The sequence below is a fragment of the Xiphophorus maculatus genome, chromosome 18 (genome assembly GCF_002775205.1).
Source record: "Xiphophorus maculatus strain JP 163 A chromosome 18, X_maculatus-5.0-male, whole genome shotgun sequence".
Taxonomy (NCBI): domain Eukaryota; kingdom Metazoa; phylum Chordata; class Actinopteri; order Cyprinodontiformes; family Poeciliidae; genus Xiphophorus; species Xiphophorus maculatus.
Genome location: NC_036460.1, coordinates 8575351 through 8600747, shown reverse-complemented (window position 1 = coordinate 8600747; position 25397 = coordinate 8575351). Strand labels below are relative to the sequence as shown.

Here is a 25397-nt window from a genome sequence, read left to right as displayed (position 1 = left end):
GTTTTTGTTTTTCATGGTGAATGATCTGACAATTGCTCTTTATTTTATGAGTGTGGTCATCATCAGAGCTATTGGATTGCCATCTATCCTCCACATTCTACAAGCATTACATGTAGAATGCTTCCAGGCTGTATTTGTTTTAGTGATAAATTGCTCTCCCATCAGAGTTTGCATGGACGCCCAGTCTCTCAGCTGGAAAAGGACATACGAGCGGACCTTGGCTTTAGGGCCGTCCCCATAACAGAGGAACAGCGACATCAGTTCAGCCCTGGTCCCCGCACTACAATGTTCCGTATTCCAGAGTTCAAATGGTCACCCATGCACCAGAGACTGCTCACTGACCTGCTATTTGCTCTGGAGAGTGATGTCCATGCCTGGAGAAGGTGTGTTAAGTGTATTATGTGAACTGAAGTAATTGTAGAGGGACTTTAAACATGATCAAAGGGGTAATCCTGTAATTTTTTGGAGGGGAGTTTCTGTGCAGCGATCGCTGCTCAGATAAGAATGGCTCAGACTAAATACTGTACAGTATATGCAAATTCCACCCCCAAACAAAAAAAAAAACTGTTATGATGATAACCTTGTTCCCATGTCTCTCTGCAGCCACTGCACCAAATCTGTCATGGACTTTGTTAATAGCAATGAAAACATCATTTTTGTCCACAATACTATCCATCTCATCTCCCAAATGGTAGACAACATAATCATCGCCTGTGGAGGGATTTTGCCCCTTCTTTCTGCAGCCACCTCTCCCTCTGTAAGTGCATCTGTGTCCCACTCAAGGGAAAGGAAATATTGCCATCTAGTGGATCTTAAGTGCAACCACTTTGCTCTATATTTGTCTTGCATTTACAGAAATAACATATGCATGTGCATGCAGTGGTACTTTTTCAATCCAAAATGTATTTTTTATTCAGATCACACATAGTGACATATGTAAAATGTTTGGGACTTTGAATTTAAAAGTGTAATGCAAATTTTACTTTCAGCTACAAAATGACTTTTCCACCACTGAGCAACAGCCCAGTCTTTTTCTCTTAAACTCAAACAAGCCTCTTCATTGGTTATAGTTGTCTCTGGGTCAGGAGTAGTTTAATCATATCCTGATGTCTCTCTGTGCTTTGGCTTTTGAAGAGCTGACATTAGCTCAAGTCCTTGTCTCTGGAATCTGCCCCACACTTATAAATCAACTTGTTTTCCAATTTACTCAAAGCTGCCCTTATCACTGTTGCTGGTACATCTTTTTCAACCAATCTTTTTTTCCTTCTGCTATCCTTTCCATTAATATGTCTGGATATAACACTTTGGGAGCAGTTAACTTATTTAGCAATGAATTTCTGTTGCTTACCCTCCTTGTGAAGGGTGAACAACTGTCAAGTCAGCTTCTCCATTATGGTATATGCCACTTCACATTTTTTTTGTATTAAAAATGTCTCTTTTTCTGTTTCGGTTAACTTACAAATTTTCTGAAAAACTAAATTTGGGGTTTTTCTCAGCTGTCATAATGATCAAAATTAATTAAAATAAACAAAAAAACATTTAATTTATATTAGTCTTTGTGTAATTAGCCCATGCAATAAATAAGTTTCACTTTTTGAATTACTGAATTAAAGTTTTGATGACAATCTATTGAAATTCACCACTGTGTCTGCAGATAGTTGTTCTGTGATCATCTTGTGATCATCCTGGTTTTGAATTCATTGTAAATACTCTTGTTCACTTCAATAACTTTGACCTTTTTGTTTTACTTGCATTCCATTTCATAAATGGCAAAGGGACGTTTTATGGCAAAATGGATTTTAATAATATTTCTTTCTTTATCTTTTTTGGCACTCAACTAGACTGTCAAGGTCAGTACTTATGCCATTTAAAATACTTTCTTTTAATGTTACACCCTATTGATATTTTTTTTTAGAAAAGGATCTTAAATTCCCACTGGTTTGTCTTATTTGGAATATTATGTCCGGTTTGTCAGAGAGCCCATCTATCACCATAACCATGGTAATATGGTAATGAACTATGTAGTTCCTAATTTGCCATGGCATGCATTGACAAGCCACTCTATTTCAGTACTAACTATTTTCATACGTACTGCCTTCCTTTTGTTAAAGACTATTGGTTCAATTGAAAACTTGTCAACTAAATGTTTTACACTTAATTCTCTTGTTTAATCATTCAAGACTGAGTTGGAGAACATTGAGGCGACGCAGGGCATGTCCTCAGAAACCGCCATCACTTTCTTGTCTCGTCTCATGGTTATGGTGGACGTTTTGGTGTTTTCGAGCTCCTTGAACTTCAGCGAGATCGAGGCTGAGAAGAACATGTCCTCTGGTGGTTTGATGCGCCAGTGCCTCCGACTGGGTAGGTTCTGTTTGCCTGAGATGGTTTCCTGCTGACTGAATGTCAGTGCAAAGGAGGGGATGGAAAATTACAGTATCATTAATTCATGCATGTACAACAGAAATTGAATTGAGTTTGAAGATACAATAGTGTTCGCTTCACATAATATTAATTCCTCTAATCCCTTCAAATCCCCTGTTTGATCAGCAGAGCTAATTAATTTAAGGATCCTTTGGTAATTGTGTAGTAAATTCAGAGGATTTCTTTGCAGTTTTTATTTTTAAATTCCCAGAGAGCAGAGAGATTGATCTGCAGTGCAGTCATGTTCTCTTCACAAATGCCTTTTGTGTTTCTGTTAGATGTGGGAATCTGAGGTTTCCTCTGCCTTTCTGTATATCTTGTTTTTCAGTGAATGTAATCAAGCAATAGTGAATTGTACTCAAACAAAAATAAATAATTGCTACATTCGAAATTAAATCATTCTTGAGTCAGCTGTTTTTTGTCTGTATAAAGTCTCATCTTTATCCCTGTGTTTGTGCCTGTGGGTTTGTGTATTTGTGAGTTCGCATTTGGTTGATTGTTGCGGTCCCCAACTTGCAGTTTAGGGGACAGCAAATAGCCTTCAGACTTCAGTGTCCTTTTTCCAAACATACAATTTCTCATCACTGCTTTAGTGTGAAATCAGTCTGGCTGCTGATTTTCCTCCTGCTCCCCTTCCCGTCAGCCTGGAACAAATAGTCATCATAGATAACTGATTAGGTTTAAAGAGGTCATGCATGTTATCAACATTTAATTTTTATTTGATTCTGAAATAGGACCCTGCTTGTGTGCTTGGTGTGTTTTTTGTGTACAGTCTGCTGTGTGGCTGTTAGGAACTGTCTGGAGTTTAGACAGAGGCACAACAACAGGACTCAGGAAATCTTGCAGAATGCTGTGACCTGCAAGGTATGATATAATAAAAGTGTTCATTGCAAATCTAAATTCTGTTACTTCAGCTAGTTAAACATTTCATGATCATTTTCAAAATTTACCATGAGGTTTTTGTTTTTGTTTTTAGTTCTTGCACATCCACCTTTTTATGATTCCAAAGAAACTTTTTTTTAATTTTAATAATTTCAAATCGAGTGATGATGAATTTCTATTTTAGACATCTGGGGAAACTGGCCCTACTAACCTGTCTCCAATCAAAGATCCTGATCGGCTGCTGCAGGATGTGGACATCAACAGACTGCGAGCTGTTGTGTTTCGTGATGTGGTGAGCCTGATCAAACTATCACAATGGAGTTCAAAGTCAGTCCTCAAGAGCCAACATCCTGCGTGTTTTAGTTCAACCCACCTAAATCAGATAAATGGGTTATTAGCAGGCACTTGAAAAGGCCTGGTACTATGTTTAAGAAACCACATCTTAAACATAGATGACACTGGCCCTTGAGGATTGAAGGTGGACTTCTTTGGTTTGACCCTTTTCAGACAACACCAAATGTTTGTCACAATTTAGAGATGTATCAAACAGTTTTGTGACACATTATCGGTTTCTGTTTTTTGCAAGTATTTGACCTGATGAAGCTTTCAGTTTAGCATAATCTAATTTTTTCGCAGGAACTGTTGGATTCCTGATAATGTTTTTCTAGTCTTATTGCCATGAATGGTAATTAATTATGTAGACAATATGAGACAAACATCTGCTGCTGGCCAAAAACCAAAACAAAAAAACCCCTCTAAAATAGCTGCTAAATTTGTTGCTGCTCGCTTCTTCTAAAAAAAAGTGTGTTCTGAAGAGTTGCCTTTTGTGACAAAGTTTATGATGAAGCAACATTGCAGCTGCTTTTTCTCATTCATTCATGGCTGAAATAAACCACAGTCACTTCTTGGTGTGAAGAAAATAGCTTTTATTAAATAGCTTACACCTTTTATGCTTTCCCTGACTTCACTTACTGACACCAAAACCAGTGGTCCCCAACCTTTGTCCTCTGGGCCCACTATCCTGCATGTTTTAGGTGTTTCCCTACCGCTACACATCTGGCTTGAATGGATGGGTGATTAACAGGGTTCTGCAGCAATTGAAGGCATGCCATGGATGTAATGTAATCATTTGAATCAACTGTGCTTCAGTGGGGAAACTGCTGAAACATGCAGTAGAGTGAGCCCTGAGGACCTGGGTTGGGGACCAGTCAAAGTTAATGAAGCACAATATTGTCTGGTTTCTGTCACTAACTGATTTCTTAGTAAATACTTTCACATTGTGGCAAACTTGAGTTTTAAGTGCAATAAGTCTTACTTACTTTTGAAAACAATAGGCATATTTTGTTAGTATGTTGAATAACTATTCTGCAAAGATGGATGTTTTTAGTTAAACCTATTTTTGGAAAGTTGTGGCATTGTATTTTTATGTACGTTTGTGTTTGTAAGAAAACCCAGCCATCTGAATAGAAAGCTACATAACTATTGTGATGTCTTCCCACAGGATGACAGTAAACAAGCCCAGTTCTTGGCTTTGGCTGTTGTGTACTTCATCTCTGTCCTCATGGTTTCCAAATACCGCGACATCCTTGAGCCTCAGTGTGAGTCTGGGAAGATGAGCTGTCAGTTAGGCCGCAGCGTACGCCAGGAGATCAACTCACCGACCAGCAAAGGTACTACGTCCCTTTATTTTGTTGCATCCATTCTTCTGCTCATCTAATCTTAATTTGAAGAGACTGTGCCTGATTAACAAAATGCTAAGTATCCAGAGTGTTTTCTCTTGTTCTGTTGCCAGCTGTAGGAGCTGAGTGCTCATTCACTATAACAACAGGGATATCCCTGCCTGTGTTCCACCAGCTCAATATGATTTATTCATGAGTTCTGCTAATTGCACTGCACACAATTCAGTGTGGAAGCAAATAGACTTGTGCTGAAGTCTGAAGTTAGAAACTTGAATAGGCATCAACATCCACTCTAAAATAAAAGGTAGAAAGTGCCTGGCATCATAAATCATACATTAAGTCACATGAAAGGAAATCATTGGCTGCCCTCAAAGGTTTAACACAATGTCTGCAGCAGTGGAAATTGGTTTTGTGAAATGTACGAGTGAACATACCTTATCAACTTTCATTGAGATAAAAGGTGAAGTGAATAAAATAAAATAGAAGTAGGGGAGAGCGGCCAAAGGGAATATGTAAGTGTAATTTAAAGAGCTGAGACCACGCAAAGAAGATAAGCTGTGAGAAGTTAAGAGATGAAAAAGCAGTGGGTTTTTGGGGCAGTGGAGCCAGGCTTGCTATTTTCAGCCCCATCTGTCAGTGCCCATTAGGCAAGCAATCCACCAGAGGAGAATGGGATCATAGAGGTTGCTGGGAGGAGAAAGGCACACTGCCGCCTTCATAAATTTCTCCAGAAAATAGGGGAATTTTCCAGACGGCATGTGGCAGACGATTGTCTGATGGACCAGGAAGCTAGTCGACTTGCAGGCTAAATCAGGCCCTGCTGACCGCGTTAGGGGGCATGTGATGAATATTAATATATTTGCCCTTGCATTTTAGCAACCACTGAGTCGGGATAAACTACAATCAAAACGACAAGGAGCTTCTGGAACTCTTCAAAAATAATTGGAGAACTAGATAAACTTTCTTAGCTTTACCTTATGTTCTTTTTGTTGCAATATGTAGTAAGATGTTATCTGTCGGTTCCCCATGCTAATAATAAAAAAATAAGAAGAAGAAGAAGAAAAAAGGAGAAAAAAAGTCAAGTTAATCTCACTGGAAAATCAGAGCCTCTGGAAAGGGATCTTAGAGGCTCCCTCGGCATGTGGCTTACTCTACATATGCAATATTTGCTCTTTGGCTTTGAATATAAAGCTATCTCTCGTATGCATTCTTTCTGTTAATAATTTAGATAGTACTGAATTCATCTTTTTCCATTTTATTAAACAAACACAGTGCCTTGCAAAAGTATGAATGTCGGTTGATCTTTTCCACATTGCAACCACAGACTACAATGTGTTTTATTAGGAGTTTAGACTGCAGACCAACACAAAGTTATTATGTGGTTATGAATTTGATGATAAGGATATGAAAGCTGTGATATGCATTTGTATCCAACCACTACCATTCACTGCAGTAACAGTAGGAGGGCTTTTTTTTTGTATGTTTCAACTCACTATGCTCATCTAAACACTGCCATTTGAGTCCTTCGCAAAATAGCTCAAGCTCAGTGATATTGAATAGTGATATCTGTAGACTACTGTAGACTACTGATAAACAATATGGACCAAAATCTTTATAATGGTGTTTTATGGCATTTATTACAATACTCATTATAGTGACAATAAAAAGTATTTGCTACAGTATTTTTAGCAGTACGTTTGCCATTGTATTCACACCTATAAACACAAATACTGGTTCAAAAATGATCAAATTATCTTTATCAAATGGGTTGCTTTGGTACGTCAGTTACACATAGTAATGCATTTTATGGCTAAACCACATTTAATCATATTTTTGAATGTTTTTATATTTAGGGAGGGTCTCATAGAACCAAAGGTGGCAACATTAATAAGGAACTAGGTTTTGGCCAGATTTGGAGGTTTGCAGTTCTCATTAGTTAAATTTTACTATTATCAGGATAAGTCCTAATTATTAAGACATTGCTTTTTACCTATTTTTTTTCACAGAAACACAAAAGAGCACAAAAATCATTCATTAATATGGTAGACATGAATTAAGATTAAGATTTTGCCACAGATTCAAATTTGAATTTAAATCTTGATTTCATCTGGACCCTTCTAACATTATAAATATTTTAATTTAAAGCAGTCCAGGTAAATATCTGCTCATTCTGCTGATTGGTTGGTGCAGATGGTTGCATTTAGGGTATCAGGTTAAAGGGCCCAAATTCACAACACTATGCACATCAACCCAGTACTATTTATTTTAGAAATAAAATAAATTTAAAAAAATCAAACCTTAAAAGAAAGCATTGAAATTTGTTGTTGTAATGCTTCAACATCTGTAAAAAAAATTTCAACAGGCAGCAATACTTTTGCAATACACTTCTTGTTACCATAAGATTGTAGACTGTATGCATCAATGGCACATTTTTTGGCTGTTATTTATTTTATGTATACATGCCAGTGCCTGAAACTCCCTAATTTGTGTCTTTCTTCTACAGAAACACCACTTTCATTCACAAGCAGTAAGGAGATTTTTTTGCCATCTGAAGACCTTCACATAGAAACATCCTTACCCCACACAGACTCTGGGATTGGGGATGAGCAGGTAGCCAGCATCCTTAATGGGTCTGGCCTGGATCATAAAGTGGGAGGAGTTAGTGCTGTGAATGCGCTCATTTCCACACTTTCCTCTGAGGTGAAGAAGTCCCAGGAGATTCTGTCTGAACCCTCTAATGTCGAAGTGCTCAAATCGTCCTCCTCCGTCATCAGCATTAGTCAGTCCAAGAAGGGCATTAATGTCAAGGAGATTTTGAAGAGCTTGGTTGCCGCCCCGATGGAGGGTGTGGAGGCTGGACTTGAGCCAGTGTCCTTCCCAGACTGTGCTGCAAAGGCCCAGGCTGTGCTGCCAGTGCAGTTTCAGTCCTTTGACAGGTGAGATGTTGAGTTGGCTACTAATATGCAACTATCTGAAAATGACAGCCAAATTATTGCAAATGTATCTTATTTTACTTATTGATTTCAGAGTAAGAAGGTCACAACCTGGATTTTTTGAGAGTAGGCATTAAACATCATGTATATTCTCCCACTCATCACTGTTTTGGAACTTTGATCTAATACTTTGGATTTCATATTTAAATTCAAGCATTGTTTTCCACCCATTGTTTTGCACCAGTTATTAGCTACTTGAAAACTTTTTTTCTTCTTTTTTTTGGGTGAAAATTGTCATGTTTATGTAACTGTTTTACTTGGTGTATGCTTAGAATTCACTTTTTAAAAAAAAAGGGTTTTAGTGGCCTTTATTCATTTGTAACTGGACAGGAGAAAGGGCAGAGAAAAAATGGGAAAACATACATTGAGAATCGTAACCTCTTCTCAACCAGTGAACCATGTGGTGCCCCAAATTTCATCATGGTTTTGAGGTCTAAACTGATCTTTGACTAAGATAGAAGAAAAATTCTAGAATTTGGTATAAATAGGCCTGACGCGATAAACGATAAATCAATTAATCGTATGATAAATTAGAACTATCGACGTCATGTTAATTATCGGCATTGTCGGCCCTTTTCTCGTTCTGTTAATGACACCGAATGAAAAAAAGCTCAACTTAGGGTGACCATATTTTACTTTGGGAAAACCCGGACAACCTCAAGCGGAGGAGGGGATGGGAGGGGGCGGGAGTGCTGCCCGCACTGACGCGGCTCAGGGATTACGTGACACGCAGCGCCGTGCGCAGTGCCCTACAATGAACTGTAAGCTATGTAATGTGTTTTGAGGCAGTTGACCAAAATCCCGGACGATTTTTAAATCCCCCCCCCCCCCGGACATCTTTTTAGGTCTGAAAGACATGTCCGGGAAAAAGAGGACGTCTGGTCACCCTAACATTAATGTTGTTTCCACATATCATCTCCAATATCCGCTGGACTTCGGGTTGCGCCGTGTCAGCTGTTTGGGATTCCCCTCAATTTCCCCTCAGAAAACAGGCAGGAGAATCCGGGCTTTCTGATTGGCTACCTGTCACATTAAACAACGGGGGAAACCCCTGATTTAGATCGGAGCGGCCACGACGATCTGCCGTAACACACCACACAATCTTATGAAGACCAACGTCCTAAGATTGTCATAAGGGGAAAAATAGGAGCAAAAAATATTGTAGTGTGAACTATTGCATGAGGTAGTCGATGTGCCCATCTTCTCTATTTAAATCTAATGATTAATGAAGGGCAACATAATATACAGACTTCATAATCTACACTCTTTTGGTTGAATGCAGTATTTATTTCCACTTTAGCTGTATGTTTAGTTTTTATTCAAGTACATTTTTTTATTAATGGAAACTGAGAATCCATTTTATTTTTATTTTTGGTTGTTTTGTTTATTTTGTTTATCAGTTCCAGTGTTAAGTGTTCTTTAGAAAATAGAGCGTATCTATCTTTGGCAAGAAATCCTATGCATTATTACGTCATTTCCATTAAATCAGTGTAAAAAGGTCTTCAAACAATATTATCGTTTATCACAATAGTTTTTGAGACAATTAATCGTTCAGCAAAATTTGTTATCGTGACAGGCCTATATAAATATGTTTAAAACAATGGCGTCTAACTGTGGTCTGCACCAATAAGGGCCCTGCATCATGTTTTAGATGTGCCCCTGCTCCTGTACTGCTGTATCAAATGACTGAATTACCTTTTCAGCATATCAAGTTCTATAGAGGACTGATGATGAACTATTTCTGAGTAAGTTTTTTGAACTGGGGGGACAACAAAAAACATGCTGGACTAATTGGAAACCACTGGTTTAAAGTATAAGCATCATACTTTTCCTTAGTTAGTGACAATCTAGGAAGCATGAAAATCAGAAGAGATTTGTGGTTGTTGATGAACCTGGATGCATGTGGTCTCTCAAGTAACCGTAAAATTGTTATCTTAATCCATCAGGATTATCTCAGGTATGCAGGGTGGCAGTAATGGTTTCCAAGATGACTGGAGCACATTATTTATTTCAAGCCCACTTGTTTTGTGCTCTTTCTCTTCACCAGGAATTTTTTTGTGTTTGAAATGGTCTCTCAAGCACTGTCGTGGTGTTTTAGTTTATTTACATTCCTGGATTAGATTGAACCGCACAGTAATCTGTCTGGATCTGACTGTTTACAAACCTGCTGCTGCAGGGATTTCAAGCTTGAGCTCTCCCTGATCCCAGATTCCTTCTGGCTGTTTTTTTTAGCTGCTTTTGCACAAATGTTCTATTTCTGCCACTGATTTAACATTGTTTATGACAAATTCAGCAAATACACACCCTTGAAGGGTGAGCAAAACACGTCCTGAAATGAGAGCAGCAATGGACACTTCTTTGTCCCTAATGTATTCTGTTGTTGAGCTTGGGCTAGGTGATCCTGATGAATGGAGGGGGAAACATGGAGGAGTATGTGGAGAAAGGACAGCTGACAGGACAGGGGTCTCCTGGGTGTTGATGACAGATTGAACAGAAGCGGCCACAGAACACGCCATGGCCAGCCATCGTCCTCACAGCTCACATCCATAATGGAAGCTGGCAGCCTCAAATTAGTCACCACAGCAAAGTGTATTATTTTTGAAATGCTTTCACACAAAACCTCCTGACCACATTTACAACTTTGTCTAATGCTTCTCATGTCACTCCCCCCTCCTGGTTCTATTTGCTGTGTCTAATTGTGTGCCACCTGCCAGTGAAATGAGCTGCCAACCATGGAAAGGTCTTTCATTTGTCTGTCAGGGAAAAAGTAGATTGAGAGTGACAATATCAAAAAAAGAGGAAAAAAATGCCTTGGAGTGGAGTGCAAGGGGGCCGTCTGTCATATAGAGAACACATTTAAACAGCAGAGCAACCAGACTTCCACTTGACCTGCAAGAAATACAGTAAAGACATACCTCAATAATCCTCCTTTTCCTTCCTTTTGTCTCCCAACCTTCCAGATTAGATTTACTATTGGTCCTTTAATAACGCATGAGAATATATATTTTTTTCTTTGTGTGTAAGTGAAATGTAGTGCCTTGGATTCATGCCCTTTGCACATGTTCTCATTTCAAATTTAATTTGTTGTTTTTATGTGACAGACCAACACAAAGTAGTGCATTATTGAAGTAAAAGAAAAGAAAGATGTGTTTTGTTTCTGAAGAAGGTATCACAGCATAATGATACCTCCTCTTTGCTCCTCTGTGGGGATGATGACATATTTTTTTGTTCATAACAGTCCAAAAGTCCATTCTGGCCTCACCTCAAAGAATCTTCCACATCTTTTTTCATGGCCCATATGGCACTTCTGACAGACTTTTAAACTGGACTTCTTAGGGCTTCTTTCTATCTTTCAAAAATGTCTTTTTTTTTCTTTCCCCTCCTCCATAGTGACCAGATTCGTGGAGGGCATGACTAATAGTTGAACAGATTCTCCCTCCTCTGTATTTTCTTCAGAATTACCATAAGCCTTTTGGCTGTTTCTCTCATTAATGTTTTGCAGCCTGTCAGTTTAGTTGGATGACTGGTAGATTTGCAGTAGTGCCTGGAATTGTTTTTTGGATGCAGCTAGTTCTCCATAATGTTCAAAGCTTTGAATATTGTTGGATAATCTAGCCTTGTTGAAAACCTCTCCACAACTTTATCACTGACCTGTTTTGTGTGGTTCTTAAACTTCATAATACTATTTAACTTTTGTCACGATTGGTTTTGTATTCCTGTCCAATGTTGTTTGGTCATTCTTTATCTGGCTATGGTTTCCCTTTGTGCAACTATCACTGAATTATTTTAATATTTTTACCTCAGTTAGTTCCTTACTTATTGGTACCAATTGAACTCATATGGACCCAGTTTTTACTAATTCTCATCACTTCCCTCCTTTTATTTCCTTACAGGTTTCCTTTATGTCCTCCCTATGTTTTGTTGGGCATCTTTTTCATTGCTAAGTTTCTATTTAAATTAAATATTCACTGAGATTGACCCTCCTGGTCTGTTGTCTGCACTTGGCTCTCCACAATCAGTCGATGCTTGTCCGTCCGTAACAAAGTGTGAGATAGTTTGCTAGGTGTGAATACTTTTGTAAGGCACTGTAAGCACAGTGCTTTACATTTTCTCAATGTTTCTTAATAAAGCCCTTTAGATTAGAATCTTCTCTGGGATTTATAAAGGAAATATTTCTTTGGTTACACTTTCAGTTGCCATGGACTTCATTAATATTCACTCTGAGATTAATCCTTGCTTTATTCTCTGCAACTCAATTAAGACAATCTTATTAATAAAATATGTACTAGATAATCTATACATGATTCATGAGCACTAGACTTATGAATTATTCATGAAAAGAGGTCTATGTTTTAGCAACATCCTGCTAATCTAATCCAACATCTTGGCCAGGCAGAAAGAGATGCTTGCTTCTCCGATGACTTTGGGAAGCAAAAATAAATTCACACATGGTCTCTGCAATTAATAACATGCTGGTGTTTGTCTGAAATCTGTCAATTTAACAGAGTATAACTGTAGATAGCTGTACAAAATAAATAACACTTGTCATCAGTGTTCTTCAGAGCACAGCCTTATCTCTGTTGGTATAAATATTTTAGTAAGCTCTCAAGCACTTCTTGAATATTTCTTCTTTATTATTCTGTGGATTTTGATCCAAGTTTCAAATAATTTGCTTTACTGCTGTTGTCTGTGTAAGATACATATTTGGCTGTCCACTGGGCAGCCAAATATGTTAATGGTATATACAGTTTTTGTAGCTCATCTGCAAAATAAAAATACTTTGATAAATAAAATATCAATGTTTTAACAAACTTGGACAAAATTTGCGGTGTAGTAGAGGAGAATATGGGCAAGTGGTAATAAACCACCCAAAAATGGTTTGCTTCTAGCTCAGCGTGCTTCTTGCTCGTGATCCGGGAGATGGAGTGTGGATATAAAACAGCCACAAAAGACGACAAAAGTGTGTGTTGTTTTGCAGACGGAGGATATCTGGGGATTTGCTTCAGATGACAACAGGCTTAGCTTGTGACAGTGCAAAGGCCTGGCCTTTGTCACCCAGAGTAACTGCAGGATATTGAACGAGACATTATCTGGCACCTTCACAAACTCAAAGGCCAACTGCAGACCCGATAAGGACAAGCTTCTCTTCACTGTCAGGGAGCTGCAGCAGACCCAAAGTCACTACCCTTTTTTTTAAGTCCTTGGCAAGAAAAAGACTGCATGCGAACAGTACTTTGAGTTACTAGGCTGCCTGTTTTCTTTTGAAAGGTCATGTGCAGGTTTTATTTTGATCTTCCATATTCTTTCTGTCACTTTTTTTATTTATAAATGACCTGTCCTTTTCCATTTTTAGCAGTATGTGATGTATAGTGTAGTACCTTCTATATATAGAAAGAAAACCATAATTAATTTCCTAAGTGTTTTTGTGTATTAAATAAAAAAAAAACAACCTTTTGCCCCTCACAAGTTCTAACTGTGTGGATAATTGAGGTAGAGATAATTTAATTTTCTAGGGCTTTAACCGTGAGAGCTAAAAATAAACTAATTTAATTTACAAGTAAGATTAATTATTTTTATTTTTAGAGCAAAGATTTATGCGCAGGGTAAAATACACCACCTCTGTGAAGCAACTCATTTGGTAAATACCTTATTTATTTATAGCAGCCTTCACACTTATTAGTCCATCTGGGAAATGTGTGTAAAAGTCTGGAAATAATTTATATTTTAATTCAGAAGCATACACCATTCAATCTCACCATTTTTTTTCATCTTTGAAAATACACACAAAAAGTGTTTGGTATTTTAAGGGACAACAGTGAGAGCAAATTCTAATTTATAGTGAGAATTTGCTGAGATTGATCACAAAACCACAAACCTTGTTTTATAGAGCTTTTAGTTGGGAACGTTTCAAGTTTAACATGTTAAAGAGCAAAACGCATCTTCATTACTTATTTTTCTTTTTGTTTTGTTTTTCCATTTTATTTACTTTCCTTGCATGGGGGTGAAGCCATAGTCCTGGAATTAAATTTTTGTAGTTTTTGTTTTTTGTTACTGTTGTCAGTGAAACAAAATATATTTAATTCTAAATCTAACAACATACAATGAAACTACAAAAAATATGCACGTGCATTTAGGCTTTCCCTTATGGGGGCAAGGGGGGGAAAAAGGCTCCTATCCACAGTCCTGTTAGTAATATTCTCACAGTTGCTCTTTTGGAGTTATTTGAATGTTTTTCTTTCTTTTTTTTTTCTTTTTTTGCTGTCACAGAGGGACGCTGGTAGCAAAAAGCAGATGTAGAGGAACGAGAGTAGCTCAAAAGCAGATCTTTACATGCATTTACTTATGTCTCTTGTGTATAAGCAAGTGTATTTTTTTAAATGCTATGGGTTAAAAGATGCGGTTACAAGTCAGGATGTTTACTTTTCACATGCCCTGCCTAATGAGTGGGCATGCTTAGGCTGTCTGACTCGAAAAGCAGTAAGACATGAAAAACAAAACTACTTTCTTCTGTTTCTTCCATCACCTAGACATAATAATTTATTTATTTCTATTTCATGTAAAATATTTCCTTTTTTGGAACAAAAGTAAAGAATTTTAAGTAATTTTTAAAGGGTACAAGTCCTATGTCCAAAGTTGTTTGGTAATTAGGTTTTTATTTTAATTGTATGAAAAGGGCACTGTTCATAGTAAATAAAAACCAAAAAACAAACAAAATTGAACTAAACACGATAAGGTACAGAGATGTATAGAAAGTAGAGCTGAAATTAGTTTGAATAAAAGGAAATGCAATTATAAACATTTAAATTCTTAGCATTAAAGTAAAACCACAATTAAATAAAAAAAAAGTTATACTAAAATGTTGGACTGGAAGATACTTGCTACTACTACAGAGGACTTTCTATAAAAAAAATGCTTAATCATTCTTTGGCCATTTTTTGTATATTAATTTAGCTAAGGAGTTTTTTTTCCCTGTAAAAAACATGTTAGTTTCACATAAAGTTCAGCCCCTTTTTTCGTCTAGTTTGTGCCATAAGTTAAACCACATAAATATTTCAGCCGTGTTTAGTCGTGTTTTACAGTTTGAGTCTTTCTCTCCTGTATTATATTAGGTGTTTTATGTTTTCAATCAGCAGAGATTAAACCTGCAAATTTCATTCTATGCACACATTCCTTGTGTTTCCTGTAGGAGTGTGGTGGTTCCTGTGAAGAAAACCTCCCCTGGCAGCTTTGCGATCAACACACTGGGATCCAGCAGCACCAGCACCTCCCCTGGGCTTTCAAGCTGCAGCACCCCCAACATCTTTGCCGCTGCCTCTGCAACCCCTAAAAGCATGATCAACACCACCGGTGGGCATAACAAAAGGGACTTGAAGTAGACATACAAAATTTAATAAATCTACATTCCATATTTGATAGTTAATTTTAGATGATTGTCACTTTAGGTGTGCTTTTCATCCTGGTTGCCCCACGGTTTTTTGTTTTCTTTAGGCCACAACAAGAATAGAAACAAAACTGGCCATTTTGATCTCTTGACCCTGTCTTTGCTATCTAAAACCACTAGATGGCTCTCTTTGCTTTCTGTTCCCCAAGATCCTCCATTGTCCACAACCAACTTCAAAAATACCGTTCTTCACATATTACTGTACCTCCTCTTGCCCCAGATTGAGTCTGTTTGTAATATACTGTAAACTGAAGCCTTTCTAAAAGTGAGAATGAATTTACACGCATATATTTGAAATGTCAAATGTACCCCTGCCAGATTTCATTACCTGCCTCTCTTGCTGTCATGCTGATTTTCCTGGCCCTCTTCTCTGGTGAAATGGCTTCACCTTAGAGCTTATGTTGTCTGCTAGTCTCAAAAAATATTTTTAACACCCAAAGCATTCAGAGCTTCCCCACAAGTTCAGTGTGCTAATTTTGGAAAGAAAGTGTCCCTCTCCTTTATGAGCCCCTGGCTCAGGAATGTGAGAAATGTATCCAAATAAAAAATGTGCTTTCTTTTAGCTAGAACCCCACATTTACACCCAGACCTCGTGAGCTTCATTTGCCTGATTTTTCCCTTTTAGGGAGAATAGTTTAAAGGTGACCATCTGCTTTCGTATAAATGTGATGCTTCACATTTGAATAGGTGTCCTGATTATCACAGCTTTAATTAAAGGTAATTTAGTTGAGGAAATAGTTTTAGTAAATATATTAGTTTTACAAAGTGAATCTTCGACACATTTTGACTTGGCTACAGACAAGAGGGAAACTGATGATTTTAACTGTTGAAATTTGAACTTTTGAGAATTGAGCTGAAGTCTACAGGGTGCCAAAATTTGATTTTATTGGAGCTATATATATATGTATATAGGTTTTGTGTTTTATAGTATTAGAATTTTAAAATGTGGTGTAACATTTAAAATTAAAAAGTTTACATTTAAAACATCCATCCGTTCTTCCATGTCTGCTTAACTTTGCAGATGGGACATCTGAAACCAGACATCTAAAACCTATTAAATTTATTTACATTGAATGTAGCTAGGAATAGTTCTGCTCTTCATAAATGTCGAATACTTTTTTTTGTTCCCCTGCAGGCGGCGCTGAGGCGGCCTCCGCCTCTGCATCGTCTTCCACCAGTTTAGTCAACGGCGCGACGAGTAAAAATCTTCCTGCCGTGCAAACCGTGGCCCCCATGCCTGAAGACACAGTCGAAAATATGAGGTACAACTTGTCTTTTTAACCTTTTTACCATCCCGTGTTGGTAACTCAGTTTGTGTCACTGATGGACTACAAAGTTGGGTGTGTGTAATGAATTTTTTATATGTATTTATTTATCCTAATTGCGTGATTTTATGTATTTAGAAATCCCCATTTATGTTTATCAAGCCTGACATGTGCATAGCTTTGCACATATATCTGGTTAGGACCTTGTCTCACCTCCGTACATTCAATACCTACAAAACAAGATCTTTCTCCACAGTCCATCTTTGTCCAAGTGTTGTGCTAGAGGAATAAAAATTTGGTTTCCATGGCTGCAGTAACACTAAGTCTACCTAAGTAAGTAACACTTAGGTAGACTCTGAAATTGATTATATTATTTTCCTGCTGCAGATTGAGAGGAGAGTAAAGCACCTATGCCAAAATATGTGCTCCAAAAATAAATAAGTTAAAAAAATACATTTCTTATATATATACATATACAGTTTTTCTAAGATATTCTTTATTTGTTGATGAAGCATTTTATCTAACAAGGGTTGCATCTTCTCTTTCCGTCTTTATCTTTTGTGAAATAGACCATAATCCACTACCTAAAGAACTGACACCTTCTGAGCCCAAACCCTTTAGCTCTCTGACAGGATTACAGGCAGCCTACGGAGAAGCAGGCCCATCTGTGCGAGTCACCTAAACCTTCAGCTTGCATCCTCCGTTTTATGCCAATGTGTTATGCCTATGCTGTGTTTTCTCAGCTGGCTGTGGGGCAGATTACACTACACATCCATCCAAATCCTACACCAAGCCTTGCTGTCTCTCTCTGTCTATCTGCTTTTTGCTTGTCTTAGGAAAGAAAACAAGCTACAGCTCTCCTCAGGTTGCCTTTTTTATCTTTGTGTGTACACATAAGAGCACAGAGATAAGCTGAGGCTCGACTCGCATCTCTTTCTGTATTCAGTCTGAGTTGAATAGCTGCATGATCGCTGATTTTCTGAAGGTGTTCAGATAACGTCAGGCGGACTCATGCAGTGACTACTGTACGGCTCCTCTTCTCCAGTCCTGAATTACTGTGATCTCCCTTGTAGCCCTGGCCACATGTCGCTCTAATAAAAAAATCAGCTAGCTGCTTAAATGTGTTCACACAACTTGTTATTGACATTTCTGTTGATGGCAACCACACTCGTGATATTTGCCTCCTCCACAACCCTGGAAAGCTGACTAACTGCTGGCAGCATTGTGCTTGTTTGCCAATTTAGTCATTTCTTTCTGACTATAGCCTGATATGATGTTACAACATTATCTTCATTTTGTTTCAGTTTAACTGTACTCTTTTGACATATTTTGGTGTTCATTTTACAGCATTACTACAAAATTAGAGAGAGCATTGGAGAAGGTGGCTCCCTTGTTGAGAGAGATCTTTGTGGACTTTGCACCCTTTCTGTCACGGACTCTGCTGGGCAGCCATGGACAAGAGTTACTAATTGAAGGTATGGTTGTTGTATTTTAAATGCTGTCTGCTTTCATGTCTCTGTCAGCCTCCTGTTGTATAGTATTAATTTGACTGGCTGCTCCATCGATGTGTGCACCCTCAGCAGAAACCTTGGCCAAGAAAGTCAGTTTTTGCACACAAGCAGGAGTTCCTAACATTTCATCTCCTATGAATGTTTGGTTTTCTTTGTCACTCCCTGGATGCAGTTGTAAAAATGAAACTGGTTTATTTTTACAACCAAACAAATAGCTTGTGGTGCCGTGTTGCTTTGTGCTACATCCAACCATTGAAAACTTGTGTCATATATTTTCTGGTAACTCATTTAATAAACTTTTAACATTATGAATAAAATATTTAGCTTTTTGTGTGCACAATGCTTACGGATTTGAAGGTATCCCAACAATTTTAATCGTCCCTAACCTTCAGTTTCAGTTGCTCACTGCAAAATTACCGTACACAGAAAAAAACACATCTATGCCATGTCACGGCTGCTTTAGCTTGAAATCATGTCAGGACTTTTTGTGCCTAACCTCATGAACTCATATGAGGGAGCGCTTACACACTGCTCCCCAGGCTTTGGCTTGCATTCACAAGATCACGATGGCACTTCAGTCGGCATGCACATGTGCGACACTCCGTCTGCAAATGTTTGCCTGCATAGTGCAAATTATATTTGTGGACTTTTTTGGCCTTTTAACTTACAAGCCAAAATAATTTTTGATCCTATCTAATTTTCCAGCTGTTTTCTCGTAGAAGTAAACTTGAACCACTCGTACTCTTAGCAGTAGATGCAGTGGAGTGAAGCCAACTGAAACAATGCGCTCCCTTGACGTTTTTAGAATTCCTTTGACAAAGCATGTGTGCTTTATCTAGATCATAAATTAAAATAAATGTAATTTCTATTATATATATTTTTTTTAATCCATTTTTTTTTCAGTTTGTTGTTGACTCTGAAAATCGAAAAGTAATCCCCTTTACCAAACCAAACTTCATTTCAAACATTGCACCAATGAGACGTTTTACTCTCGTACAACATGGTTGCACCACAAACATGTTGAGAAGATGTCTTGGATTGACGTTTGGCTGAGGCTTCTTGCTCAATGTCAAGAGGGAGGAAAGAAAACTCAGGTAGCAAAGCTTTGACAAGTGTGAATATGTCTGTTACCCTTTCACTCACAGTCTGTCAGCAGACTGACCAAGCTGACAAACCAAGGCTGATCTCGGGCTGCAGACTGTAACCCCACAAACAAGGTCGTAGATAGACAGCTGGGTCCGCTGCGCTCTTCACCAGACATGTTTAACCCTGTCTGAGTCTCTGAAAAGCACTTTCTGTTCTGGATTAAAACAACTTGATCTGAAATAAGAAGTACACAGATTCCTCACTTACACTTAAACGCTTATAGAATGCTTAGCTGTGTTGAGCCACCTCAGAGTGAATTCGCCGTGGCCTGTTTGTGCTCATGCTGATGTTGTACTTTCTGTTTCTCTCTCTACTTTTCTTCCTGGACCTTCCCAGGCACACAGTTGAAATACTGTGCTGCAGTGCAAAGGCGCTCCATTTACTAGTAATTACCGCCCATCCATCACTCTTTTGATTGCCTTGGGTCAAGCCCTCCTGTGCCCCCTGTGCCCCGTTCCCTCACCCTGTTCCTTCACCCCCTTTTCAGATGCGTGGTCACTGAAGCAATTATGTTGAGTGCATTAAGAGCTTTGCACTTGGAGTTGGTGGGTAAGGGCTGTGCACGAACACTGCTGCTGTTGTGATGCCTGCCGCCTGCTTCTCGCTGTCCCTTGAGTGGCCCAGCCTGCCGCCACATCACCCCACAATGCCACATTCACCCGTGCCTCAACCCTGCGCTGTTTACAGGAAAGGACTGGCAGGGAGTGTTTAAATAGAATGCATTTAGTTTGTCTACCAGCACAAGGCCAGGGTCAGTCGGCCACCTGACTCCCTTGTCAGACCGGACTGACTTATGGCTCGCATGTCACTGCTATAACAAGGGGTCAAACGTGGCACTCCATGTACAAGAGAAGGGTCACTTCCTCTTAGAGTACTTGCAATATGTTCCTTTGGGTAGTTTCCGCTGTTAAATGGAACAAGAAAAAGACACCTCTAAATGATCAATCCACTTTTATTTTGCTATTTTTTTTGTATTAAAAATGGATGTTTGTAGGTGTAGAAATTTTAACTCCATGTTAATTTTGCATCTTCAACTGCAATAAATTTCAAAAGGAGTTTTCAAGGTTTTAAAGTATCATTGCAGTGCTACTCTCTTTTTTCCTCTACTTTATTTTCTGTTTAGCTGACACAGATGAGCCCTTTTGCACATTTAAATTTACATGTAGTTTAAACTTAGTGTCCTTTTTTGGGAGGTAGATTATTTTTGTCAGATTTGTTGCACCGATTCAATTTAAGCACAATGAAGTCCAAACAGTTCCTAAATATTTTGCAATTACAAAACTGATACTAAGTGTGAACTGCCTTGCAAATGTATTCATACCTTGATTTTGTATTTCACAATTTGCCGTGTTACAACAACAAACGACAATGTGTTTGGATAATGGGTGAAATACCACCAGAAAACATTTCATAACTGTGAAATGGATAGAAAGAAATACAACTTGTTAGTGTGGTATGTATCTGTGTTTAGCCCAACTGAACTAAGTTCTTTTTAGGATTGCTTTTAACTGTAATTGCAGCTGCAAGTAATTTTGGGTATATTTCTACCATTTTTCCACATCTAGAGACTCAAAATATGCTTTTGTATGTTAACCAGGACTCAATCAGATTGAAAAAGAGGGTTTGTAACAGCAATTTTCAACACTTGACATAGATTCTCAATTATATCCACCTCTGAACTTTGACTGGACCATTCCACCGCATGAAAATACTTTGATCAGAATCCTTCCATTCTAGTTCTTGCTGTGATTTTAGTGAGTTTTGTTGTTCTGGAACATGAATTTCCATACCAGTCTCAGGTTTATGCAGAGTGAGTTACATTAAAAAGGAATGTGTCACACATACAATTTAGCATGTAGGCCAAAAATGCCTAAAGGTTTTAGTCTCAACCTTATTTTCTGTTTGCTGTCTTCGCTGCATTACTGGTGCAAAATTACAAACAGGACTTTTTATGGCTTTCTTTCAGTAACGGCTTTCTTCTTTCAGTTGTCTTGTCGACAGATTCGCCCACTTGAGATGTGGGTCTCCTCAGCTCCTTTAGAGCAGCCACAGGCTTCTTGGCTTGTTTTCTGGTTAATGCTCTCTCTGCCCAGTCTGTCGGTTTACGTGGGTGGCCATATCCTGGTAGGTTTGCAGTTGTGGCATACTATTTCCATTTTTGGATGATGGACTGAACCTAATATTATGTTATATAATGTAACTCTGCTTTAAACTTGTTCACAACCTTTTCTCTGACCTGTCTGATGTTTTGCTTGGTCTTCATGATGCTTTTTCCTCTATAACATTCTTGCATAAACATCTGAGGCTTTCACAGTTGCATTTACTCAGAAAATATGTTATTAATGAAGTGGCTTCTTATGGTTATTGGTTACAATGGATTTTTATTTAGGAGCATGGCAGTGAAGGGGATTGAAAGCAAATGCTTTTTTTTTTGCAGTAGGTGTTTTAAAACCATTCGTCACTTTCCTTTGACTTGAAAATTCTGTTCTACTTTTTACAGAAAATTGGTAACAGACTCTAAAGCTTTGGTTGTAACAAACTGTGAAAATGTTCAAGGGATATGGACACTTTTGCAAGGTTTTGTAGTCTCTTTTATCACCCAACCTCATCTTTTGAACCAAAGCATGGGTACGATATTGAGTTTTAGTCTGCCTCATCTTTAATTAGTCCTTGAGAGTTACTTTCACTGCTGATTGCACCTCTCATGATTCTCTCCAGGTGCAGCAGAAAGGCGCAGAATATAAAACCAGTTGCAGGCACCGTTTCTACAAATGAGCTTTTCACACCTGTCCATGTTTCATTAGAGTTGTCTGCTTCGGTGGCTCACCGTCTGCAGGACGGAGGCTGGGGAAGAAGCTGTGAATGTCTGCTGTGAGCGTGTGGAATGTGTAAATGTAGATGTGGTTGTGTGAAGAATGCTTATCTGTTACAGATGTTGCTTAAATAGTTTAATAGCAAATTGGAAACACAGCTAAGAGTTTGAAGCCAGATTCAGTGGTGAATCCAGGTGAAATTTTAATGTATGTGCTGCATTGTTTATCTTTAAAACACGATCTTCTGTCTTAACTAATGCAGTAAATATTGATCCTTAAAGATTGTCTGTTTGAAACACGTCTATCTACTGATTCATATCTATTCTTTTCATCTGCTGTCTTGATAGGTCTCGTATGTATGAAGTCAAGCACCTCAGTGGTGGAGCTCGTCATGCTTCTTTGTTCTCAGGTAAAAAAAAAATATATATATATATTTCTCCATCACTCCTTGAAAGCCTTTCTTTTTTTCTTTTTCCTTTCCCTTGGAGTGCAAGTTGTCTTATTTATCTTGGAGCTTAACCTGTCCTGTGCATATCATTTTAGTTCGCTTTCTCCAAGCAAACTGTCCAAGCCAATCAGAGACATACAGCTTCCTGACAGCCCAATGACTTTCTCGCTACACCCGGGAGCACTAATCCCAAACCTTCCTTTAAGAAAATGAGCCCCACCTCATGTCCCTGCAAGTGACTGATCACCTCTGAGCTGACCCTCTGAATCCCTTGTTAAGCCCATGTTTTAGAGAAGGTCAGAGCCCTGATGTAGCAGTTACAACAGGAGATATTTAACATACCTTTTGTCAGCCCATCAGTCTTGCATCAGGAGCCCATAAGGAAGCCATTACTTGGTGCCTCTCTGTGGATCCAGACTGCAGGGCCTGAGACTGGAGGAGGTAGATCGCCACTGTGCTCTCTCCGTGGCATCCAAAATCCAAAGCGCTGTGCAGCAGGGAGCTGAGCTCAACCTATGTTATATGGAGGTCATTATTCAGGAGCTTTCCGGAAAAAAAAAAAAAAAGTGCTTAGATGGGGCAGCCAGAACTGAAATATTGTTGCTCTTGTGATAGTTTTTGAAGGGCTACTTTTTGTGATGTTTCTTGGTCTGCGAAGTATCTATGGTGAGCTGTCTTTCCAGCTCTAGGATTTATTGCAGATGAAAGCGTCAGCATGCTGTTAAGGGCCTGAGTCCATCCCCCCTTTTAAACAGATAGCATTACTGAGGCTCCAGAGGTTCCTGCCATTAGGGGCTCTGGGGATGAAACCCAGGCTGAGATATTGATCAGACCATGAGACCTTGAAACTGGACTATATAGCTGGGTGTCTACAGCCTTTCAACTAGAGGTGAGGTATTACCTCCTAACTCTGCTCTGTTCATAATCAATCTACTTATCTTAGCAACTAATATGATTGAAAAATAATAATGCTGTAATGGCAATTTTTTTCTGCTTCTTTAAGCTGTGGCTCAGGGGAAAGCTAGCTGGTTAAACGCACTGCTTTTCTACATTTTGAAGGGTGATTTGGCAAGACATTGACTCCAGTTTATCAGCTTGTGATTATGTATGTTGCAAGTAATATTTACTCAGTCTCAAACAAGAAAATTAGCACAAAAAGTGAAACAGAAGGAGGGCTTGGCATGTGGAGAAACAGAGTCCATGTTGCACTGAGTAAATACAGCTGTGGTAATGACGCAGGGATACTAGAGATATACATAAAAATTAAGAAGCACATAAAATCCTAATAAGTGGTACAGTTAAGATCACAAAGAGGAAAAAATATATAGGCAAAAAAGGTTAACTCAACAAATGCATAAAACAAAACAAGAGTAGGAAATAAAATGACTTAAATTTATTAAAAAACTAACCTAATGCCACAAAGATTAAAATTAGGTTAAATGAGGAAGAAATATTCAAAATTTCTAAAAGTCAGATAAAATTTCAGAAAAGAGAATTAGCTTGACTTGACTGGCCTTTGTTCTTCACAAAGGTCTTTTCACAGGTAGGGGGAGCAATCAGAATATTTTTACTTTGGGCAAAAACATTTTCCAGAAGTCCTGCATAAGTGACTTGGATGACCTACACAAAAAAAAGGCAAACTGACAAAGACCATAAAAGGCTATGAAAATCAGTGAAAGCACCAGATAACCCTTTTCTCACATTTAGACACCTCATGTGTAAGAAACTAAACAGACTTGAACAAATATTTGTATTAATACTTGATTGCAGCTTTTGATAGAGTAAAAAGTATTTTACTTTCAAACATTTACCAGATGCACAAAACTTCATAATAATTTTAGCACTTTTCATGGTCAGATGGCATGTATTGACTCAAAAGGACTTTGGAAAAGGTTCCTAATTAACATCTTTGGGAGCATCTCAGGTGATTCTTAAACAGCGCAGCAGGTTTTTCTGATGCAGGCTGAGCGTTGGCTGACACCTCCTCGACATGCCAGCTTTGACACATTCCTTACATATTTTAGCTTTAATGTTTTAGGACAGCCAGGAGGGCATTTAGCTGACCTTTAGTCCTTCTCTGTTTTGTGGACTGTCAGTTTTATGAATAAATTAGTGCTAATGATCTGCCTTTTCTTATTTATGCATACTAATCATGGCAATCATGGTGTGGCTGGCTTCGTCTGCAGACACGGTGTGTCTCTCCTCAGCCTGGGCAGCTGAATGAAAAGGTCAAGCAGCTCTGTTTTTTGTAACAGCTTAAACATGTACAGGGGTTTAGGGGGTTCTAGAGTGGAGCCACAGAGATTTACTGATGGAAGGCCCCCAGATGTGGAGACTATAACAGAGCAAAGCTGAGCAGATAAAAGCAAAGGCTCCCACATACTGACAGGTTGGATTGAAACACCACAAATACTTAAAGCCCTGCTGAATTTCAGGAAGATGAAAGTGGGAGGAGAGTGATTCTTCTAAAGACCTAAAAGCTGTTTACTGGGATGGGAGTTTAGGGATTTTAGGCGATTTTGTTTTTTCTCAAAGCTTAGACCAAAGAATGGCAAAATATATCCTAGTAAAGGCAGACTACGATTGTTCTTTATTGCTGGCAGTTTTTTTACTATTAGTAGATTTTCTGATTTAAATATTCTTTGTAGAGTAAGTTTAATTAGAGTTGCCGCATTCTGGTCAGGCTCTGCAAGGACCGCGTCTTTTTCTTTTAAGGGGGAGCATGTCAGCCCTGATTCACTTCAAATGGGCACCAGACGACTTTTAAAAAAAATCTGCAATCAAAGACAGCCTCTATT

The 25397-nt window shown here is 38.4% G+C and overlaps 1 protein-coding gene across 5 annotated transcripts in view; it reads left to right on the top strand.

Annotated features, from left to right (window-relative positions):
* Nucleotides 1-25397, top strand: part of LOC102233216 (neurobeachin-like) — a 225499-nt gene that overhangs the window by 98042 nt on the left and 102060 nt on the right. For 3 of the 5 annotated variants that reach the window (XM_023351738.1, XM_023351735.1, XM_023351737.1), the window contains exons 23-34: nt 166-383; nt 604-757; nt 1842-1850; nt 2181-2361; nt 3194-3285; nt 3488-3595; nt 4805-4973; nt 7486-7918; nt 15162-15322; nt 16552-16678; nt 18029-18156; nt 22499-22560. In XM_023351738.1, coding sequence (XP_023207506.1) covers nt 166-383; nt 604-757; nt 1842-1850; nt 2181-2361; nt 3194-3285; nt 3488-3595; nt 4805-4973; nt 7486-7918; nt 15162-15322; nt 16552-16678; nt 18029-18156; nt 22499-22560 — 1842 coding nt within the window. The remainder of the gene's footprint in view (nt 1-165; nt 384-603; nt 758-1841; nt 1851-2180; nt 2362-3193; nt 3286-3487; nt 3596-4804; nt 4974-7485; nt 7919-15161; nt 15323-16551; nt 16679-18028; nt 18157-22498; nt 22561-25397) is intronic. The other 2 variants (XM_023351736.1, XM_023351739.1) reach the window with 1 other exon arrangement.